Consider the following 25064-nt stretch of genomic DNA (forward strand, 5'->3'; position numbering starts at 1 on the left):
ACCACAAAACAACTTTTAAAGAACATCTTTTATTCTAGAATAATTATATATTAACAGAAATGTGCAAAAATAATACAAAGGGTCTTTGTATATCATTAACCTAGTCCTTTCTTCCCTTGGCAGCAGCATCTTACACAACCACAGTACAATATCAAAGGCAGGAAACTAACACTGCTACAGACAATAGATCTCCGTTTGGCTTCACAGGTTTCCATGTACTAAGGCATTATATGTATAATTACTCAATTTTATCATTATATGAAAATTCTTGTCGCCAACAAAATGGAAAATAGATGTGTGCCACAAAGAAGATACTCCACAGGAGCCCAATGCTATTATTCCTTTAAAATCACACTGATCATATTTCATGATTTTTTTCACCCTAACATTGTAGTGTCCCATACAAAACAATCACTATGCCCGGCACCTCTTAAGTAAGTCCTGGTGTTGAGTAGTAGTCCTGCAACTTTGCTTTTCTGGAATAAGATGGTAGGGATTCTGGGTATTTTGCCTTTTTATAGAGCTTTAGGATAACTTTGTCAGTATCCAAAAAGTAGTTGGTTGGGATCACAATTTGGAATGCAATGAATCTACAGATTAACTTGCGAAGAAATAACCTTCACAGTACTATCTTCTTAATCACAAATATGAGAAAGGCTCCCCATTTACTTGGATTAAAAAAAACTGTCATAAGTTTCAAGTTTCCTGTATATAACTCTTATTACATCTATACATACACATTTCAATTTATATAATGATTTTCTACCTTAAAGATCAAATTATTATGTTTCTTTTACACCCTGTACCTGGTGCAGAAATTACAAGCAGAAGCCATCATGCCTGACATTTTAACATGGGTTCTAAGGATGGAACTGAAGTCCACAGGCTGAGCTATCTCCTCAGCTCTGAAATAGGAAAGTATCACTGAAATACAAATTTCTGTCTTATGTAGAGGTATTTTAGATTTCTTTTGGTTACAGTTTGAAAAGATACATCTTTTCCTACCACTTCAACATAAATGCCTTTTGAGTCTAAAATGTGACTCTGACTAGAACAATGGCTCAACAGGTAGAGGTGCTAGCTGCCCAGAATGCTGAAGTTTCATCATGATAGATAGAAAGACAGTTACCCTCTGATCACCAAATACATATTGTGGAGTATGTACATGCACATATATGCACACATACCTACACAAAAAAAAAACCAATAAAATATAATAAAAATAAAATGTTCCTATGTAGATAATATATAATAGGTCTTGGTTTTTAGTTATTGTGCCTCTCTCTGCCTTATAATTAGTTTTAATTCATTTATGTTTAATGGTATTACCAATAAGATATTATTTATATTAGAAACTTTGCTATATTCCTATATTCCTCTACCAGTTACTTCTTTGACATTGTATAGATAGTATCTACTACACCATTTATATCATCTTGCCATATTGTCTATGTCTAATATACCTATTGAGTACTTTTATTGGTTAATTTGGGGTGACACTCTTACATAGTGGTCTCATTAACATAGTTTTATAATGCTACTTTATGCAGTTATTTTTTAAGTCAGTTAAGAGAAACACAGGTATAATAAAGATGTATTTATAGCCAGGGGTAGTATAGTAGTAGCACAAGCCTTTAATCTTACTGGGGAGGCAGAGGCAGGCAGACCTCTGAATTCAAGATCAGCCTGGTCTGCCTAATCAGTTTCACATCAACCAATGCTACATATTGAGACCATGTTGCAAAAGGTATGTTTATATTGGCTGTCATATTTTTATATGTGATTTTCTTAAGAGTATTTTTTTATTTCTATATGGCTTCAAAATATTAACAAATACTTCCTGTTCAGACTGTAAAAATCTACCTTGAGAATTTCTTGTAGAGCAAGTTTATTAGTCCCAATAACCAGGCAGCCAGATTTGTTTTGTTTATCTGAAAATAATTTATACTTCATTTTTTGAAGTATGCTCTTTCTGTATAAAGGATTCTTGATAATATTTTCTTTCAGCATGTTGGATGCTATTCCATTTCCACTAGTATCATGATTTCTGATGAAAAATCTGCTGGTAGCTAATGCAGATCCTTTCTCTATGATGAATTCATTCCTTCTTGCTTTCTTCTGGAGTTTACTTTCCTTGTCAATTTTTGACAGCTTAATTATGATATATCCTTCTGGTTTATCTATGTAGAACTTACGAGAATTCTGGGCCATCAGTTCCTTAAGCATTCCTTCACACATTCTTTCTCTTTCTTTTCCCTCTCCTCTCAACACTCCTAGTACATTATGTTGTGAGTGATGGCTTTCTGCCGGTCTGTATTTTGCTGTCTTTTCTTTTCTTCAACTATATAATCTCAATGAGTCTATCTTCAAGTCTTCTGGCTATAATTCTTTCTTCTGTCTGTTCAAATCTGCTGAAATTTCATTTGGATGAAATGTCTACTCTGTACCTTTTCTTTTTGCTTGTGTAGTTTCTATTCCATTACTGCTATTTCCTATTTGTCATGATACTGCTTTCATACTTTATTTTATTCATTTTATACTGTGTCTCTCTTATACTAAAATAGCTAATTAAAATATCTGCATCTGCCAGTGGATAATTCCTGTGGATTGCTTCTCCCAATATCTTATGTAAGAATTGTATTTTTTGTTGTTGTTTCATTACATGTAAACTTCATAATTGGCTATTAAAAACTGGATGTTTTTAGCATAAAAACTGTAAAATCAGAACATCCTACCCAAAACTCATTATTGTTGCCACTGTTTTTTGGGTTTTTTTTTTTCTGTTTCTTTTGGGGGGGTATTTAGTAAGTTATTGGGAAGAACTTCTGTAAAGTCTGTATTCTTTTCTTATGTGTCAGTGAGTCCTGCTTGCTCTGCTTAGGTTTTACTTAGGGACTCTGGAAGCAGTTTACCAGTCTTCTCTCCCCAGAAATTGCTGGCTTCCTATAGAACCTTGAGAAGAGAATCTTATAACTTCCTGTGCCTTGTGAGTTTCATTGATCCTATAAACCTCTGTCTTTCCTCTAGGAGGAATGTTTGAACTTGTAGGAGAGGAGGGGAAGGGGGAGAACCAGGTCAGATATGGGAGGAGAAGGGGTTTGAAATACAGACGGTCAGGAATTTGAAAGTAGGTGTGTAGCAGTGGGAGAGGGGGAACTTGGGGTAGCCACTAGAAAGTCCCACATGCCAGAGACCCAGGGGGTTCCCAAATCCAACTGGAGGAATTTAGGGAGATAGAACCTGTAGAGACCATATCCAGTGGATAGGCACGGTCCCCAGTTGAGGGGTGGGGACACCCACCCACCTCAAAAATATTAATCCAGAATTCCTCCTGTCAAAAGGAAATACAGGGACAAAGAATGGAGTAGAAACTGAAGGAAAGGCCATCCAGAGACTGCCCCACCTAGGGATCCATCCCATCTACTGATACCAAACCCAGACACTATTGCTGATGCAAAGAAGTGCTTGCTGACAGGAGCCAGGTATAGCTGTCTCCTGAGAGGCTCTGCCAGAGCCTGACCAATACAGATGCAGATACACACAATCAAACATTGGACTAAGCGTGGGGACCCCAATGGGGAAGTTGGGGCAAGGACTGTAAGGAGCTGAAGGGGTTTGCAACCTTATAGGAAGAACAACAATATCAACCAACCAGAACCCTCAAAGCTCCCAGGGACTAAACCACCACCAAAGAGTACACAGGGGGTACCCATGGCTCCAGCTGGATATCTAGCAGAGAATTGCCTTAACTGGCAGCACTGGGAAGGGAGCCCCTTGGTCCTGTGGAGGCTTGCTGACCCAGGATAGGGGAACACTAGGTTGCTGAGACAGGAGTGGGTGGGTGGGTGGGCAGGTGGGGGAGCACCCTCATAGAAGTAGGGGGAGGGGGGAGGGGATGGGGGCTGTGGAGGGGAAATTGAGAAGGGGGATAACATATGAAATGTAAATAAATAAAATAACCAATAAAAAAGATCTTTCACTATACAACCTTTATTCAAACTGTGGTTATGGACTGGGAGTAGACTTCACTGGTAGATTGAATACGTAGCAAAATCAAGGCTTTGGTTTCAAACCCTAGCACCAAAATAAGTAAAATTAAAAGTAACTTGGAACTCTGGATATTCAGTTTCTAATTCTATCTATTTTACTATCTTTTAATTTCTTTGTTTGCTTGAATAAATTTTCATATTTTAAAAATAAAACCTTATTAGTGGCACAGCAGAATAAAAGACAAAAAGTGTATTAATTAAAAATTCAAAGATGGATCCCAAGTTGAGCCGGTCACTGGTTGGCCATTCATTCATTCAGTGACTGCTCCATTTTTGTCCCTGTATTTCTTTTGGACAGAAACAATCTTGAGTCAATATTTTTCAAGGTATGTTGGTGTCTCCATCCCTCCACTGGGGTCCTGTCTAACTACTGGAGGTGGTTTGAATGTTTCATATCTCCACCATTGGGCATTTTGGCTACGGTCACCCCAATTAAGTCCTGGGAGCTTCTCCCATCCTAGATCTCTGGGATTTTCTAGAGGTTCCTCCCACCACCCCAGGTAGCTGCATATTTCCATTCATTCTTTGGGTCCTCTGGGTTTCTCTCCTGTCTCCCCCTATACCTGACACTGAGCCCCTTTCTCCCCTCCCCTCCCCCTCTTTCACCCAGGTGCTTCCCTCCCTCTGTCTCCCATGATTATTTTTTTCCCCAACTTGGGATCCATCCATGGGCAAGCAGCACTCCCTGACACTATTACTGATGCCATGTTATGCTTGCAGACAGTAGTCTAGCATGGCTGTCCTCTGAGAGGCTCTACCAGCAGCTGAGTGAGACAGATGCAGATACTTACACCCAACTATTGGGTTGAAACTATTGGGTTGAAGTCAGGGACCCCTATGGAACAGTTAGGAGAAGGACAGAAGGAACTGAAGGGAATGGCAACCCCATAGGAAGACCAACAGTGCCAACTAACCTGGACACTGGGAGCTCCTAAAGATTAAGCCACCAACCAAAGAGTGTACAGCATGGGCTGGACTGTGGACCCCAGCACATATGCTGCATATATAGGCTGGTCTGAGGCCTCTCGGCACACATGTAACAGAGGGTTGCCTTGTGTGGTCTCAGTGGGAGAGGATGTGCCTAATCTTGTAGAGACTTGATGCCTCAGAAACTGGGAATGCTGGGGGGTGGGCACCCTCTCAGAGGAGACAGGGAGGGGCTAGGAGAGGGCAACATTTGGGGTATAAACTAATAAAATAATTAATTAGTAATAATAAAAACAGTAAAAAATTTATTTTTTTTCAGAAAAAACATTCAAAGATAAGAATCTAAGAACTTCACTAATGGGATGTACCTGTATGTCTTTGTTTCTATATATGTGCATGAAAATACCTTCTAATGAGAGGCGGGAGAAATGACTCACAGTTAAATATACTTCTGCTCTTTCACAGGACCCAAGTTTGGTTCCTAGCAACTGTATCAGGTGGCTAACAATCTTGTGTAACTCCAGACTCAGAGGATTTGATACCTTCTTCTGGTTTCTACTGAAACCCACACATATATTCACACAAGCATACACATATAAATAATAAAACCTTAAAATGTTTGATTCCATTTACTTGCTGATTCTGTGAGTTTGTGTGTATATGCAGCTCAGAACATGACTTCCAGGAGTCAAGTCAGTCCTACCTTGTTGATTCCTGGGATCAAACTAACAGTGTCCTGCTTGGTGACGAGTGCTTTACCTGTTGACCTAGTTCACTGGCCCCATATCAGAAATATTTTAATATAAAATCATTTAGCTTTCATTTAGTAGAAACTTTTCACTTATCTCATACTCATAAGCAATTTTACTTCTTTATACATATAGAGGAAGAAATTATAAAATACTTAGGAGTGATATGTCTGTTTCAGAATCTTGTAAAAAACAATGAAAAATGAACACATGACAAAATATATTTATTTTCAAGGGACTATTGGATTTTGTGCAACTTGAAAAACCCTACGGAACAAAAATTAGAATATTGGCAGCAAAAAAATAAAGAAAAATAAATTATCATGTGGAAGCTTCCCTAAGGCAATATAAACTTAAAATTTATTGACTAATATAGAAATTTTCAATTAATAAACATTTTATTTCAAAATTAAATTTGTATGTTACTTATACAGAATTTACTACAGATGTTTCTAATAAAATCATATTATAAACAATGACCTATCTAAATAAGTGATGTACGGTAGGCTCCACAGTGATCCTCATTAGACACACACTCATATTGGTTATTATTTTCTTTCTTGAGGCAGGGTTTCATGTAGCACAGATTGGCTTTGAATTCATGGGCTTGAACTACAGAATCCATGATGACCTGCAACTTCTGATCTTCTGGCATCCACATAATCTTTAGATTACAGTCCTGCTCAACCATATCTAGCTTATATTTTGAAAATAAATGATTACATCTAGCCCATAATATATTTTGAAACAGATATGGTAACAGGAAAAAATGGGCAATAATAAGGGTCAAAGAAACTACAAGCCAAGGGGAGAAAAGATATGAGTAAGAAAAGAATAAGGCACAGGATGGATTTTAAATGATTTGTTGCTTAATCACTGGGAAGAGAGGCCCCGTGGTATTGTAAACTTTATATGCCCCAGTACAGGGGAACACCAGGGCCAAGAAGTGGGAGTGGGTGGGTAGGGGAGCAGGGAGAGGGGAGGGTATAGGGTACTTTCAGGATATCATTTGAAATGTAAATGAAGAAAATATCTAATAAAAAATTGAAAAAAAGGAATTAAACAAAAAAAGAAGAAGAAAAAGAGAAGTTGTTTTAAATAGCTAGAATTTAAAGATATTTCTAGATAATCTTCCTTGAACTTATGGACTCCTCTTTACTATGCTATATTCCCCTTCAAAATTTGTTTCTTCTTGATACAGTATGTTTTGTATGCTTTGCCTTAAAACGGGTTATTTTTGGACCTCAACAATTTATAAATGGAATAGAAGAGCTGACGGAATCAGACGGTTTTTGCCTGTAGTAACTAGAAAAGGGATGAAAAGAAGTTGGGCAGAAAGGTCTAAAGGGGCAATATTCAAAGGTATTTTATATAATTTACTGTTTATTAAATATACATCTTATAAAATATGGCAAAGTCAGAATGAAGTAAGCCAGTAGGAATAGGCACAACAGCGGGTACAGGAATTCCACTGCACAAAAGTGACAAGGTAATAGATGTGAGATTTAACTCTGTTTCTCGGTTAAATTAAAGTAAGGCATTGTGCTGGGGGAAAAAAAAAACAACAGAAAAAAACTAAAGGGTAGTACCATGAATATGCCAATAGCATAGTTTCACTAGAATACCACTGAATTCTGACCCAAACCAGACAAGAGTGACAGATAATATGAAGAAATCAAATGGGTACATTTAAAATCTGTAGGTAGATAAAATTGATATAAAAATAGCATAAGATTCTAACTGTCCAAAAAGAGTATAAAGGATCAACTGACTAGCTTGGTCTTGTTTTCAGGATAAAACTTAAAGACATTTTTATCACCAAAGCAATGAACATGTGAGCTACAACTTCACTGATGTAGAAACAGAATCTGAAAGGAAGAATATAAATTATATGTAATATCCACCTTTAAACTTCAAGTGGAGGGATGGGGTTGCCATTCCACAGTCAAAAACTCTGACCCAGAATTGTTCCTGTCTAAAAGAACTGGAGGGACAAAAATGGAGAAGAGACTGAAGGAAAGGAGGTCCAGTGACTGGCCCAAATTGGGATCCATCTCAAGGTGAGGGTTCAAGGCCTGACACTATTACTGATGCTATGATATGCTTATAGACAGGAGCCTAGCATGGCTGCCCTCTGAGAAGCCCAACAAGCAGCTGACTGAGACAGAGGCAGATACATACACCCAACCATTGCACTGGAGTCAGGGACCCCTGTGGTTGAATTAGAGGAAAGCTGGAAGAAGCTGAGGAGGAGGCTGACCCTATAAGAAAACAAACAGTCTCAAAATGACCCGGACCCCTGAGATCTCTCAGACACTGAGCCACCAACCAGGCAGCACACACCAGCTGATATGAGGACCACAACACATATACAGCAGAGAACTGTGGGGTCTAGATACAGTTAGAGAAAATGCACTTAATCCTGGAGAGACTTGGGACCCCAGGGAGTGGGGAAGTCTGGTAGGGTGGGGGTGGGGAGTGGGGACCTCCTCCTGGAGACAGGCGATGGGGGGAAGAGGTGTGGGATGTGGAACAGTCGGAGGATGGACTGGGAGGGGGATAAATTCTGGACTGTAAAAAAAGATTAAAGAATAAAAAAAAATTCTTAGAATGACAAAAAAAAAAAAAAGGTTTGGAGTTTAACCCTCTGGCAAAATGGGCTCTGTTTTGTTTTGTTTTACTGTTGTTTGCTTGTTTGTTTTGAGACAGTCTCAATATATACAGGCTAGCCTGTAACTTTTTATGTATAGCATCCTACAGAGGCTACTTAGCCTCACAGAGATCCACCTATCTCTGCCCCTGCTTCCTAAATTCTGGGACTGAATGTGTAAATCACCGTAACCTTCTCTAAGTAAGTAGTAAAAGAGATTCATTCTCACATTCTAGGTCTATAGTTCCAGAGATCCAACTAAAGAAATCTAACAATAATTTACTATAGACAAATGAAAAAGTAGTTGTTTCCTTTAAAAATATCTTTGGAAATTTAGAAACGTCTCTGGAAAGACAGAGAATTAGGTATAATGATAGGACAAACCAAAACTTTGATATTAGTAATTTGGGGCTAAGAAGTAAGCTATAAATATTTATTTTAGTTATTTGCAATATTATATAAGATATTTCAATTCCATTATTCTAATTTAATATAGATAATTGGATAATTGATTTAACATTTGTAATTTTAAATTAGATCTGTACTAATCAACAAATTAGATCTGTTTATAAACAATATCAGAACTTTTTTTTCAGTGTTTAGCAAAACATCTACTGTTTAATAATCAGGTTTGCACAAAGTTTCCTCAGTGCCCTTGTAGACTCCTGAGGCATAGAGAACTTTAAAAGTATTTAAAAGTTACGAGAAACAGTATTTGCTTAGTTTGCCTGAGGACCTGGGTTTGATCCCCAGCACGACAAAACCCACAACACATCCAAACAAAACAGTTCAAAGGAAAAATAACTGTAAGGTCCATCAAATGGCAAAATTTCCATTTTGCTAAGCATATAAAATAATGTATATTTAAAAGCAGTTAATGGCCAATTCTGACAATGAAATCATGAACTATGAAACACCTAAATTTTACAACACGATTTCCCCCCCAGTACTGTGGTCATGTTTATTTAATCTAAATGCATGCATACACTTTGACTGAGAAGGCCCCTTGTAGGCATCCAGTAAAGATTAAAGCACTAAAAACAAATCAGCAAGGGAGGCTTTCTTAGAAGTAACTTAAAAATGTTTGTTAAAAGATGTATTTATTTTCATTGTATTCGTATGGGGGTTTTGCCTGCCTACATGTCTGTATACCAAGGGCATGGGCTGGTGCTGATGGGGGCCAGAAGAGGGTAACCGATCCCCTGGGCCTGGGATAGAGATGGTTTGTGAGTCCTTCAGGAGAGCAGCTAGGGCTCTTAATCACTGAGCCATGTCTTCAGCCTCTTAGCAATAATTTTTAACAATCTTCTATAAACATTATATTGATAATAATAATTTAAAGAGTCACAATGTGTTTAGAAATAATTGTCCTGAATAAAAATCTATAGGAATAGATTGGAGCTCACACTGTGTGAGATTCTACTTTGCAAAACTAGATAATTGGGTAAAACACAAATAGGGTACTTCACTTTGTATTTTCTTCAATTGCACTGCCTTTAAGATTCAAAAACAAAATACTAAAGAAGAATACATCTTTTATTAGGTGGCGAAAGTCTAAAGCTAGTAAATAGGATAATTAGGAGAGTCAATATAATAATCAGTTTTGTTACCTTAATGTGAATCATGGTAAAATTTAAAAAGTTTAAAAATAATAAGTAGCTCAAATGTGTGTATATATACATACACATATATATATATATATATATATATATATATATATATCCCACAAATTCTAATACTATTGACCTTTCAACTTTCACAAATACAGTATGTGATTAGCCAAATGTGAATCTAAATATCAACCATCTAGTTATAGGAGATAGTAATCCCAAAGGCCAAAAATTATACTTAAAAGGACCTTGGCTGCTTCTAAATCTTCAATTAACATTCATATAGTTATTTCCTTTCCTTCCCTTCCTACACCTCACAGAACAGGACTCAAATTATACCTTAAAAAAATATGTCCCTATTTCACTCTTTCTAGTAAAAAAAAAAAAGCATAAGCTCATAAAGATCCCATATGACTTAATGATTCCATATTTCAAATGCCATCTTTTAGATTTCTGAGCAACTATTTCAACTGGAGTTCACACTGTCTCCACCCACTTCCCCACTATATCATATCCCCTGCTTCCCCACCCCCAGATGAGGTTAGGTTGATAAATGGGTTTTGGAGATGGAATAAAGCCAGACATCAAATAACTTACTTGAAATCCATCTCTTACCTTCTGTACTTAACCCTGGACTTGATGTGAACTTGGCTACATCAACAATTTTTACAGCAAATTGTTGCCCAGTTTCTCTGTTGATACATCGCCGTACAACACTGAAGGGACCCCTAAAAAACAAAAAGTCAATTTTAATTCACTGATATTAATTTCCTCTTTTTGATAAACATCTTACTGTGCTTCCCTTATTCACTATAAACTATAGAGCTTCACAATAAAACTTAAGCAATGCAATTTTGAGTACTATTGTCTAATTCAAAGGTAATTCAGTCCAGAGACTGCCCCACTTGGGGATCCATCCCATATACAATCACCAAACCCAGACACTATTGCAGATGCCAACAAAAGCTTACTGATGGGAGCCTGATAGTGCTGTTTTCCTGAGAGGCTTTCCCAGTGCCTGACAAGTACAGAAGTGGATGCTCACAGCCAACTATTTGACTGAGCACAGGGTCCCCATTGAAGGAGCTAGAGAAAGGACCCAAGGAGCTGAAAGGGTTGCAGTCCCATAGGAGGAACAATATGAACTAGTACTCCCAGAGCTCCTTGGGCTAAACCACCAATCAAAGAAAACACATGGTGGGACTTGTGGCTCTAGCTGCATATGTAGCAGAGGATGGCCTAGTTGGTCATCAATAGGATGAGAGGCCTTTGGTCATGTGAAGGTTCTATGCCTCAGTATAGGGGAATGCCAGGGCCAGGAAGTGGGAGTGGGTGGGTTGAGGAGCATGGGGAGAGGAGAGAGGAGAGAGGAAAGAGGAGAGAGGAGAGAGGAGAGAGGAGAGAGGAGAGAGGAGAGAGGAGAGAGGAGAGAGGGCTTTTGGAGGGGAAATTAGGAAAGAGGATATCATTTGGAATGTAAATAAAGAAAATATCTAATAAAATTATTGAAAAAAATAAAATAAAATCTTATATGGTCTCACTTAAAATCCCAGAGAAAAGTTTTACACACACACACACACACACAATCAAAAACCAAAATACAAAACATATAAGCAATTACTACATAAAATAAGGAAAAGATAATCCTCAACAAAATCTGGACAACAGTCTTAGGCAGGGAGTTCTCAATGAAAAATCCCTGCATGATTTGGTGTCCAGGAACCTCTCTAGTCTGACCAAAAAAATTACAGAAATCCTTCATCATTCTAAAACTTCAAATCAGAACTATTTTAAACTGCCATAAATAATGAACTGCCTTATCAGTAAAAGTCACTGTACTGGTCTAGTGACTTGTTTACCTACTCCTCCCTGCAATCTTCATCAGTGACTCAATACATGTTGCACAGTTGGATATGCAGAGGGAAATAAAATGTCAATACTTGGATCCTGAGCAGTCATCAAATAAATATCAGAACTCAAGAATTTAGATATCCAAGGACGGATTTGTTGTGTGAAACTAGCACTTCAACTATGATTCACCCATTAAATATAGGAGCATATGTGCATGTATATATTTTTTCCAACCCCTACTGGTGGAAGAATACACAAAGGATGCTCTCACTGGTTTTTAGAGGGCGCTCATGTGTGTGTGTGTGTGTGTGTGTGTGTGTGTGTGTGTGCGCTCAGGTGTATACAGGAAGAAAAATATTTATATAGTGTTCCTTTGACTTGTAATACTGTTTTTCCTTTTTTCAGTTAAAGGACTAGCAAATAAATTTAATCTAACCTATACTTAATCATGGATTTATGATCAATTGAATGCCATCTTCACAAACATCAATTCCACCTAGCTTCAAATCTTTCCACAAAGAGCAAAGCTAGCCTGGAAAGGAAAGAAGGGTTGATAATGTTAATGTTCAGATCACAAATCTACAGAAAGGAAACCTTTTCCATAGTCACTGAAAACCACTAGATCTTCCTCAATGACAACACAATGAAGTGAGGCAGGCCTCTTACAAATGCTTCCACTTTTAACCTAGTCTTACTTGTGATTATTTCATCTGACAATAGCATACAATTTCAGGAAACATTTAACACAATCAGGTTTTGACCACATGTTCTCTATGTATATATACATTTTGTGTAGTATCATTCAACTCACTGCATCATTTTGTAAAATTTCTGAGTTCTGTCTGTAGGGTTGTTTGTGGTCAATCCAGGCAATTTTAAACCCCCTTTCCTGCTTAAATATAGGCAAAGAAGAAAGCATAAGCTTCTCCTGCTACCACTGTATGAGAATTAAATTAAGATAGCTAGGGAGAAAGGAGAGAAAAAGCAATGAGACAACGAACCACCTTTTAAGAATAGGAGCACACACATACATACAAAATACAAACAATTAAAGAGAAAAGGACACAAATCCGAAAGAGAGACGGGCAGTGCATGAGAGAACTTGGTGAGAATAAAGGGAAGGCAGAGATAATGTAACTATAGTCTCAAAATATTTTTAAAAATATGAATAAAAATTAAATCCACTAGTTTATTAAGCTTATTTAATAGAATTTTAAAAGGAATGTATTTATGAATTCTTCAAGATCTGAACACAAGTCCTAAGTAAAGCAGAGTAAAGGCTTTTCCTTACATGCAGGAAGCTGAGACCCATGTAATAACCTTAAAGACATCAAAACAGTCTGAGGTTGTTTATGATTTCATTCACAACTTAAAACTCAGCAGATATTACTAAAAGAATTTGGGTTGGTCTTTTATGAAAATGAAAAGTTATAAGCAGCATTAACATAGAACCGTATTATAGTCATTACTTATATTTAGCTGATAGTTTAGGGAAAATAAAAGTCAGGAAGAACAGATTAATGTTTTGCTTGTCAACCCCTTCTTGACCCTTGGAAGTTTTTACCTAAAATTTATTTAATGTACTATATAGCCAACTCTTGACTATTGATGTGGAAGAAAATGAGAGATTATCTTTCTCTACTAGGGTATTGACCAAAATAGAGTAACAACTGGTGATATTTGAGATTTGATTAAATATTGCCGGGTGAGAGAGAATTTATTTATTTATTTATTTATTTATTTATTTATTTATTGAAGATGTGACCACTGGTAGGTTCCACATGCTCCAGTGATGGCCTCATATCCATGCATATATGGGCAGTAATAACTGGACTTAACAAGGCATTAAATAAAAAAGGCATGAAGTTGGGGGTAAGGGGGATATTGACGGGACTAGAGGGGAAAGTTAGGGGTAGATATAATTATATTTCATTGTATACACTATGAGATTCTCAAAAATAAATGCATAACAAGACAAATATATGTACATATACATACACACATGTGCATGAGCATACACTCTCCATTCAACTCCTTACAAATACCAAATATTGACTGCAGTTGTACCACAATGTTCTTATTGAGGCAGATGGCTACTTACATAATTCTATGCCTTTTAAAATTTTTAATTAACTTTACTATTTGACAACTTAATATAAATGCATAATGCACACTAACCACTCTCAGTTTCAACTCTCTCATCTCACTACTACTCCTACACACACACACACACACACACCTCCTCTTTTCTAGTCTTTCTCACATGTGTCTATTTGTTTTTCTTTGTGACCTACTGTGTTAACCAGGGCTGTATAAATGACTGTGGGTTTGCAGCTATCTGTCAGGCTCTGGTGGGCTTGGCAGTGTATATATAATTATTCCCCTGTTACCAAAAACCATCAATAGCCAACAGTGCAATAGGAAGTTGTACGCGTCCCTTCCCTTTTTACATGACCTGTCTTGTATGTGAACCACTGAGGGTAAGTGCACTTGCTGAGTTCATGACTGTGATGGTTCTATTGAGTTCAGGAAATGGCATCCACAGGCTTTCTCCTTATCTTCTGGCTTTTGCATACTTCCTAAATGCCTCTCCCAGTGTTCTCTGAGCTTAAAGGGAGGAATGTAAATGTCTGTTTAGGACTGAGCCTTCAACCATCACCCATTCTTAGAATCTTAGGGTGCTACGAGTCTATCTAGTCTTTATATTCATTGCTGATTATTGCAAAGAAAGGCTTTTCTCATTATGACTGAGAATAACCTTTGTCAATGGGTATAAATATACATATTTAGAAGGCAGTTTGATGATGTATAAATTTAGTTACTCCAGTTGGACCTACAACTTCCCTAGGCATAGACTGTTAAGTGGGCTTACTAGCTATGAGTTTCACTCTTGGGAACAAGTCTCAAATCTTATCAGATGGCAGCTATCCTCACAATTGTGTCACTGTTGCATAGGTAGACACATCTTTTCAGGATGGTTTTTTTTCCTGTTTTTTAGGGTACACAGATGGGTAAGGCCAATAATCCATTTTCTCTTCCAGCAGCATGTAGAGTAGCACACACATTCTAGTACTGTGAGAGTAGCCAGCAGGGAAGAAGATTCCAGCTCAGTTTCAGCTTGCTTTCTCTCTATCTTGTAACTAGGGCATCTTCTGCAAAAGGGTCATATCCTCTAGTGATGAATAACTAAAAGTGCTGACAGAACCTGTTTTGGGGGGGACATCTGGGGCTTCCTTGATAAACTTCTGTGGAGGTATCCCATACCTGCTAGTGGAAATTTTGCTTAGTCACACAAGTTTGCTGCCATCTGAAAAATCTCAAATAAATAACTGAATGATGCACCTAAAGTCTTGGAAAGGCAAGAACAAACCAAACTTGAAAACGCTAGACAGGGAAGAGAATAAGGGCATGGAAGCACACTCCTAGAATCATAGAACAGAGGAGGCAGAGGAGGCAAGCAGATTTCTGTGAGTGTGAGGCCAGCCTGCTATATATAGGAAGTTCTAGGCCAGTCAAGTTTACACAGTGAGACCTTGTCACACACAAAAAAACTAGGATCAGAGCAGAAATTAATGAACTAGAAACAAATATAATACAAAGAATCAATTAAACAAAGAGTTGTTTCTCTGATAAGCAAGACTGGAAAATCCTTTGCCAATTTAACCAAAAGATAAAGAAGAGAAGACCTACATCAATAAAATTAGATATCAAAAGTAAGATGTTGTAACAGATAGCAATGAAATCCAGAAAAATCATGAAGACATACCTTATAAACCTATATTCCATTAACTTTGAAACTCAAATAGATGAATTTTCCAGTGCATATGACCCACTAAAATGCAACCAAGATGAAATAAAAAATTAAACATATATGTATGTATACATCTCCAGCAACAAGACTGAAACAGTTAAAAAAAAAAAAAAAGCTGCCCAACTAAAAACATCTCTGAGGCAGATAGATTCACTGCAGAATTCTAATAGATCTTAAAAGAACCAACACTTGATACTATGAAGATTATTCCATAGAATGGAAATGAAAGCAATGTTTCCAAATTCTTTTTATGAAGCCAGTACTACTCTAATACCAAAGACAGATAAAGAAATAACAAAAAACATCTGTATTGTTAGAATATCTTCTAGAATTCTAGAAAGACCATAGCTGCCCTATGCAGACACAGAATACTCTCCTTTACTTTTCCTTTATAAGAAAAGTTAAATGTAGGAAACAGATAATTCCCATGTAAGAGCTAAATATATTTTTTAAAAAGACTATAATTACATGAAACTATGCTATAAATTATGCCTGGTTTCCAGAAAACCAAGACAAATTGAGCATAGTGCATCTAACTTATTTCCCAAATCTATTAAAAGGAGCTTAAAGACAAGACTGGGAGAACAAGAGAGGTGAAATAATCAAATCTGAGGGATAACGAGTGTACACAGATACAATGATGTTAACTGATGCAGCAAACTTGGGAGAGCTGATTTAGAGAAAACAAGGAAGATTATTTAAAACCAAACCCATTTATGTTACAGAACAATCTCATGAATCTGGAACTAGAAGAAAAAAATTAATTAGATATTTTCTTCATTTACATTTCGAATGCTATCCCAAAAGTCACCTATACCCTCCCCCTGACCTGCTCCCCAACCCACCGATTCCCACTTCCTGGCCCTGGCATTCCCCTGTACTGGGGCATAAAATCTAGAAGAAAAATTTTGAAGAAGCAGTTAGGTCTCTATCTTATACCATGGGTAACTGCTCCTTTCTCATCCTAACAAGTATTCATACTTTAGAAACAGCAATACATTCTCAAGACCAGAGAAGGTCATTGAGAAAGGGATAGAAAGCAAAGGAGCATGAGGTTGTTTTGTGTGTGTGTGTGTGTGTGTGTGTGTTATTGACAGTCTCAGTCCTTTTCAAAGATAAAATGAGGTTACCCCACATCATTCAACTATATATCAGCTTCTTACAACATGGGATGTAACCCCAAGGAGCCACAAATCTGAATGTGTCACAGACACACACACACACAAAATGCCAAGGTTTCTCATGCCCAACAACAATCAACAACAATCCAAAATCAAATTTATAGCAGCACTCATTGGCACTGTGTCAGAGCTTTGACTTTAAATACACAGCAGTATGCCCACTTTGCACTGCACATGCCACTCAACACCGATGACTCCTTCCTAGACCACCTTAACTCACATGAGACTAATATGTTATGAACTACAGTGGGCTTAGTGTACATAGAAAGTTTTCTGCTCTTATGAAAACAATGTTTTGATTATAAAAAACAGACTTTTAATATTTTCCTACTATGACTCCTGAGCATATAGTAAATTAGTATACACCTTTTTAGTGCATTGGGTTAGAGTGATTGACTTTTAAAATTGGTGTTTGAGTTTCTGATTTGAGTTTGATTGAAAAAAAATCATTAAATGCATTTTGGATTGGTATCAGGACAGAATTTCTAACAATTTCTAAAATGATCCTAAACACATTTCTAACATTTTTCTATAGTGTATTTATGCAAAACAATGATCTCAGCATTGACAATTGCAAAATCAGTATCAATCAAGTCTGAAAAATATTTAATATGCTCTATGCTCTTTGGTATCAAACATTCAACCAAGCTTTAATTCATGTAAAAATAAGCAATCCTCTTGATTAGTATGCAAATTTGTTTTCATCCTTAACAAATGGTAAAACTATATAGATACATACATATATATATATAAAGTAATTGTTTTTAAATAAATATCTTTATGAATTGTAAAGAAAATGTTTGATTTGTATGTTTATTTTCCCTGAAGTTGTATAAGTTTCTCAGGTGAAAGGGTCATGATTGGAGAAAGGTTAAGATGCCCTGAATTAATTAAATCCCCTCCCAGAGAGACTTTTGGTTTCCCAGGAAGCTTTTAAGTCTTCTGCTGTGGGGTTTCTCAAGTTAGCACTATTGCCATTTTGAACTGATTTTTTTTCTTGTATAGGAAAGCAATATGAACAATATGAACTGTTCTCACTGAAGACTTGTAGCAATGCCTCCCCTTACAGGCTTTGATAATCAAAAATATCTCCAAGTGTTTCCAAATATCCTAGAAGTTGGGAGGTAATACTGCCTCCAAATAAGAACAATGCTTGATTTCTAACCATGGCCAGAGAGCCATGGCTCTGAAGACTTCTGAAGGAGAGTCTAAAACAGTGGCCAGTGCTAACAGAAAGTGTAATCTAGAGCAAACAGACCAAACAAGAGAAGCACTGAAAATCCTTAATAAGGTTTAATAACTATGAAAAAAACCCAGAAATTGTAGGAAACAAAAACAACAACAACAAAAAAGGCTTTTAAAAAATAATTGTCTGGCGTCTGTTGTGGATAGCCTTGGGGCTAATTATATTTGATATTAATTCTGTTCTCCTGTGAGTGGTTGAGGGGGGGCACTCAGGTGATTTCCCATAAACCTGCTTCCCACCTTAATTTGTAAAATAAAGGAGAGCTGATGATTGGGCAGATAAAAGGGAAGGTGGAGGGGAAGGTGGGGAGAGCGAAGGAAAAGCACCATTATTGAAAGACTACAAGAAATCTAATAAGAAAAAAGAAAAAGTTAACCAATGTAAAAGATCTTTTTGAAAAACCATATGGAAACTTATTACTGTAGAATTCTAAAATATTACATATCTGAAAGTAATCTAAATAATAGGGGAGAGAATGCCCCAACTAGATATCTTATACCAGTAAGTGAAAACTCCATTATCAGAAAAAGGTTCTATCTTGTTGAGCTAGTGAGTAAAGGGGTACCATGGAACACTCCCAAACATCACAAGCTATTGCCAGGCTATTGGTTGTTTTGTACAACCTAATGATAAGGCCCTACTGCAGAAGACAACACTTACATATGTCATCAAATACATGAGAAAAGTTGTGCTGGTACCATACAAGAAGCAACACGAATAGTTTTCATGGTGAGGGAAGTACTCTGTGTAATACTGGAGGAGAAAGGCAATCACCCAACTATAAACCCTGTCACCTACAACAGTGATGGGTTTACAAAATATACTAGTGCAATATTAGGACAAATGTTATGGGAGTAGACAACTACTTTTTGGTTGAGTTTAAAGCCCACTCCATAAGATGAGACCCTTATTGCTAAGAACCTGATACCAGATAGGCTATGGACCTAGGTGAAAGCCTAATACTATTCTGCTAAAGGAACGTAGCAATAAAATGACTCCTAATGATATATTGCTCTACCCATAGATCAGTGCATCACTCAACTGCATCACAGAAGCTTCTATCTGCAGTAGATGGGAATTAACAGAGATGAACAACTAGAGAATATACATAGAGTGAGAAACTTTGCAGCACTCAGTTCTAAATAGGATGTCTTTATCAAAATTCTCCCCTCAAAGCTCAGGCATCTATGTGGAAGTGAAGGCAGAAAGACTGTAAGAGCCAGAGGTGATGGGTGTCTCAAAGGAAACAATCTCAGCCACAGTAAGACTGATGCACATATAAACTCACGAAGATTGTGGCAACACACACAGGACCTATACAGCTGCAAGCCGGATTGGGTCCCAGCACTGTGAAGGTAATGTGGACCTGGGCTACCACCCCTAACAAAGAAACTTTTTATAATTGGTATCCACTGGCAATGTTGTGACATTGGATCTATCAACCAAATTGCAGAGCAGGTCCCACACCCATGAGTAGTTGGCTGACACAATACAAATTCCATAGTTTGTACGTGCATGCGTGCGTGCGTGCGTGCATGTGTGTGTGTGTGTGTGTGTGTGTGTGTGTACATGTGTTGGCATATCTTGTCTTGTTGCTTGTTTGGAGGGTTATGTGTGTGTGAGGGGAAGTGGGGGTTCCTAGAAGGAGTTGGGGATAGAGAGGAAATATGATCAGAATATATTGTATAAATTATTATTATTATTTGAGACAGGGTTTCTCTGTATAGCCCTGGCTGTCCTGGAACTCACTCTGTAGACCAGGCTGGCCTCAAACTCTGAAATCCTCCTGCCTCTGCCTCTGCCTCTGCCTCCCAAGTGCTGGGATTACTTTTTCTCTTTTTAACTAATTTTCTACTAGTGTTCAACAAAATTACCTATAATTAGTGCTAGCATTATCACAATTGCCAAATTTTCTGTGCATAATCCAATTCTTATAAACTGAAACTAATAATTATTCAAGTCCGAGAGTGTGAAATTGCATTGTAAATCACAGCTTCAAAGTAATGTGTTTTTGTTGCAATTCACTAACAGATTGTATTCAAGATGGCATATCATCCTATAATAGTATTTTTGGAAGCCATTGTCACAACTGTACCTAAGAATGAGGTGGGATTAATACTTAGGCTCAGAAGCTACCGCTAACAGTCTGCTTTTCAATATACCTCTGTGGAGTATTATAAATCTCTTTCTTTTCAGAATCATGTTTTAAAGGTCCCTAGTTAAACCTAGTAGTAAATTATATAAAATTAATGTATCTAGTTTAAATTAAGTTAGTAAAAGAAATCTTGAGGCCAGTAATATCTACTTACCTACTTTTCATTTTAGCTGCTTAAGGTAGTAATATTAATATTAATATTAAAACAAAAAAACATAATTAGCTAGCACTCTAAATTGAGGTTTTCTGAATTGGTATCATACAGAGTTTTTTAAAGAATGAAATCTTCTAAGTCACGTTAAGTCAGATTGTGGAATATCACATGAAGACCTACCTTATATCCTTCCTCCTCATATCCTGTGACATATTAGTGATCCGGTCTTGTGGTTGGGAATAAGCATCCCTTCCTTGCTGAGCCCTGTCAATCCCTGCCTGCCACCCATGTAAAAATTACTACTCATTGGTGTTCTCTGGAAAAAAACTGATGCTACAATGGTATGGATCTTTCTTTTAAGGATTAAATTTGTTCTTTGTCAAAGTCACATATATAGAGAGATGACTTGAATCTTAATATTTAGAATAACAACATGCATTATTATGTTGTAATGTTTTAAGGGCCATTCAAATATCATTTTCTGTAACAAATATTCAAATATGGCTTATAAATTGTTGATTAAATAACTTTGGGGGTGTTAATCCAATTGTTTGCTTAATAATGGATGCAAAAGATTTAGCTATGTAATTTAAATGTCTATTCATTAATACTCCCCAAAGTAATTTACTTTCTTTTACAATTGTTAATATAAGCATATTCAGCAGGCAACCTCTGGTCTTTTAACCAAAAAACACTTAACACAACAGCAAAGCATGCAAAGGAAATAACCATTTACACTCAATTACCCAGCTCGGTGCAGGGCAGCAGAAAATAGGTTTTGAATTATAATTGTAGTAATCAGTTTCTAGGTCTAAAGAAGTAAAGTAGATGATCTGGAAAATAATTGCTTTGGGGAAAGAAATCTGAAAATAAGAGTACAGTGGATATAATTGTTTAAGCAAGATAGTAAAATATCAAAACATTTAGAAAAAAAATTAAGTTAGGTAAGAAAACTGAGTGGCCATAGTGTACCCTAGCTAGTAAAGCTCCTATGCAACCCGTCTAAAGAACAGAATAAGCTCTCATCATTTACATGACTTCCTATTAACAAGTAAGGCACAAAACAGCATGGAGAACAAGCCAAGAACAGCCAACCATATCCCTCAAAGCAAGAGCAAGTGAACTCCTGAGTGTTCTCTTTTCCTCTTTCCCTTTTACAGTTGAAGAGAACTCCTAATAGCTTAGCAAGAAGTTATGGTGCCATTCTTGACCAGTTTCTTTGACATTCTAACTGTAATTAATTAGTTAATGCTCCTACTGCACTTTGCAAATCTTTTCATTCAGCTGATTGTTGGAGCAACTTTAGGACACCAACAAAAATTTTCTTCATCAGTTCATTCTAGTATCTGCTTCATCTCAGCCTTGGAGTCATTGGATGGCTATTCTCATTTAAGTTGTTTTACCTGGCACTTGTGTATCCAGGATAGTATGCATATTATTTAGGGACTGGGGACTATAGGATCTTTTATCTTAGCAGGTAGCCACCTTATTTAGGTTTAGTACATAAATTAAGGACTGCTTTTGTAGGCCTTGTTTCCAATGGCAGTGTAATTTTCTCAACACTCACAAGGCTACTCTGGCCTATTCTTCAGGGGCTCTGCGATGGCTAGTATTGTCAACTTCACAGAATCTAAAATCACCTGGAAGATGGGACTCTGGACATGTTTATGAAAAGTGCCTTGACTGATTTAATTCAGGTTGGAAGACCCACCCTCTGTGAATGACACTATTCCCTAGCTCAAATCCTGGACTACACAGGTGGAGAAACAGCATTTAGCACTTTCTGCTTCCTGACTAGATGTGATGTGAGCAGCTCCTTCAAGCTTCTGTCACCCTGAATGTCCTCACCACGATAACTATTAAACTATAGGTCACAATAAATCCTTTCTCCCTTAAGCTACTTGGGTGAGCACATTTTGTCAAAGCAACAAGAAAAGAAACTAAGACAGGCTCCAATTCAACCTCTACTGAGATATCACCTGTAGGGACAAAAGGTATTTCCCAGGACCATGTGCTAATTATCTCTGGGCAGTTCTGAGGGAGAGAGCTCACAAGCTATTGGGTCTTGGTCTCCTTAAGATATGGGGTGAAGGGAAGGAAAACAAATGATTGCAACCTACAAAGCCTATCCTTTGTTGGTAGAAGTAAGGAGTTGGTAGAAGAAAGAAGTAGGTATAACCTTTGTTTTGCTGCTGTCATTTCAGACTACAGGGAGTAACCACAGTTGTGGCACAGAGGAAGAAATGACCAGGTATTGCCGTGGCTGTCAGGTTCCAGTGGGTAGATAATATTGCCCACAAGGGGGGGGGGTCCAGTGTGGAGCAGCAGAGATGAGTAAGACCTGTTGGGATTCCTATTTCCTGGTCTTCTTGTCAGGGAAAGTGGGCTTTAGGGATTTTTGTTTTCTATGTTTACTGATGACATGTGTCATAGGTTTTCTGATGCTCAGTCTAGGAACAAATGGAAGGTTTTTTAAAAAATCTAGTGAGCTAATTAGTGCTTGTTATTTTTATTTAAATTCTAATGTTCCTAACTGCTCTCTCCATTTTTTTATTCTAATATTCAGAAAGCATTTCCTGCTTTTACATGACCCCATTTCTAGGCCAGTTGGCTGTATTTATAAGGGAGATGCTGTGGCTTAGGTCTAAAACGGTCCCTGTTGGTTCATGTTTTGAACATTTGTTCCTCAGCTGCTACTGATACTTTGGGACGTTGTGGAAACTTTATAAAGAGAAGAAGTCTCATTTGAGGAAGGTCACCAGGGGCAGCTTGTACTTAAATACTTCCTTATTCTAATGACTGAAAACAGGCCTTGTAAAGTTGAGATGTTTCCCAAAATAGTACCTTGTAGCTCTTTGAAAGCTCAGGAAGTTTTCCATCCTAAAATTTTATAAAAAGTAATGACAGTAATTTGTTGCATGTTTCAATAGTTCACTAAAAATAATTCAGTTTATACTATTATATATGTGCTTCTAATAGTTTTAACATAAGAAATACTAAGTAGAAAAAACTAATTATCCATATAACTCCTTTTGTACAGGCAGACAATGACTTTTTTAAAAGGTTATGGTTCCAAATTAATGCTAACCATAAGTTTGAACTGATAGATGGCCATGGAACAGGCAGAAAAAAGAAAAAGAAAAAAAGGAACAGTTTAGCCATAATCACTTCACTCATCAGTTCATTTAAAATGAACACATAAGCAATTGTCATGTCTTAACCCTTGAACAAACTAATAGGAAAAAATATAGGATAATACATTAAAGCTATCTAGTATAGACACAAAGTAAATTAAGTGATCATCAAAAGGAGCATGTTTTAAATGCAAGGTTTCTTTTGGGAGTGACATATAGGCGTATACTTGTAGAAGCTAGAGGAGGATGCTAGATGTCCAACTTTATCATGGTCTACCTTATATGCCAGAGGCAGGGTCTCTCACTAAACCTAGAACTCACCATTTTGACTAGACTGGCAATAGCACCAGCATGTCCCAACTATTCTCCCAACTCTACCTGAAAGAGCACAGCCACTCTAGGATTCTTATGTTGGTACTGGGGATTATGAACTCAGGTCTTCATACTTATAGAGAAAGCTCTCTTACTCACTGAGCCATCTCCATAACCTCAACATGTGAGGGTTTTTAGGTACTCTCATTGACTGACCATTGAACTAAGGAAACAAATTCATTTATACTAGCCAAGCATCCTTACACATTAACATTCACAATGAATTTACAGCTTCCTTTTGTCATGCCTAGGAAACCTAGGAGTCCAAGCACTCCAGTTCAAAATGATTTTTAATTAGAAAAAAATGTCTTCTTTTAAAAAGCCATTCTTGACAGACTTCAACTTTTTCTTCTTTGAATCAAGTCCATTTTAAAGTAAGTAGCTAAGAGTTTAGAAGAACAGGAGTTGGATCCTGGGTGTCATTATTATTAATTACAATGATATGAGTAGTTATTTAATATCTTAGGAACTAGCTTATTTGAACTGTGAAACAGAGATGGAAGATACTTCGGAAAGTCACAAGGAACACAGAAAATAGCAGGCATACCTAGCACATACACACAAGATAGGACAGCTAGGGGTAATCTTGTAAGTACCTCTTAACTACCTCTCCCCTAAAATATGTTATCTCTCATACTACAAGGTGTTATTTCACTAAGAGTAAGAACCACGAAATAACCAGGGAGTGCTTTCTTTTCAATAACAGTTAAATAGATAGCCTGGGCCAACTTTCCTACTGAGACATAAAATAAAACTTGGATACACACACACATACACACACATAGAGTTTTCAGACTGGATTGGAAAGCCAACACTGAGCCATTTTCAACAGCTACACACCATCCCTCATTGCTAGCCATTCTCCATTGCTTTGGTTTCTAATGGTTCTCTTTGATTTTACTATCCAAATATTCATAAAATCTTAGCTGTTCTTAATCTCTTGGCAATACTGTGTTTTCCTGTCTCATTACCTTTGGAAATGTTTATGATTTTACTTTTTTTTGTTTTGTTTTGTTTTGTTTTGTTTTGTTTTCGAGACAGGGTTTCTCTGTGTAGCCCTGGCTGTCCTGGAACTCATTTTGTAGACCAGGCTGGCCTCGAACTCAGAAATCCGCCTGCCTCTGCCTCCCGAGTGCTGGGATTAAAGGCATGCACCACCACTCCCAGCTATGATT

The 25064-nt window shown here is 37.1% G+C and overlaps 1 protein-coding gene across 9 annotated transcripts in view; it reads right to left on the minus strand.

Annotated features, from left to right (window-relative positions):
* The window catches only part of Cask (calcium/calmodulin dependent serine protein kinase), a 323785-nt gene that overhangs the window by 258073 nt on the left and 40648 nt on the right, over nt 1–25064 (minus strand). For all 9 annotated transcript variants that reach the window (XM_029473085.1, XM_021152785.2, XM_021152784.2 and 6 more), the window contains exon 2: nt 10601–10713. In XM_029473085.1, the coding sequence (XP_029328945.1) occupies nt 10601–10713 (113 nt within the window). The remainder of the gene's footprint in view (nt 1–10600; nt 10714–25064) is intronic.

Source organism: Mus caroli, chromosome X (genome assembly GCF_900094665.2).
Source record: "Mus caroli chromosome X, CAROLI_EIJ_v1.1, whole genome shotgun sequence".
Taxonomy (NCBI): Eukaryota; Metazoa; Chordata; class Mammalia; order Rodentia; family Muridae; genus Mus; species Mus caroli.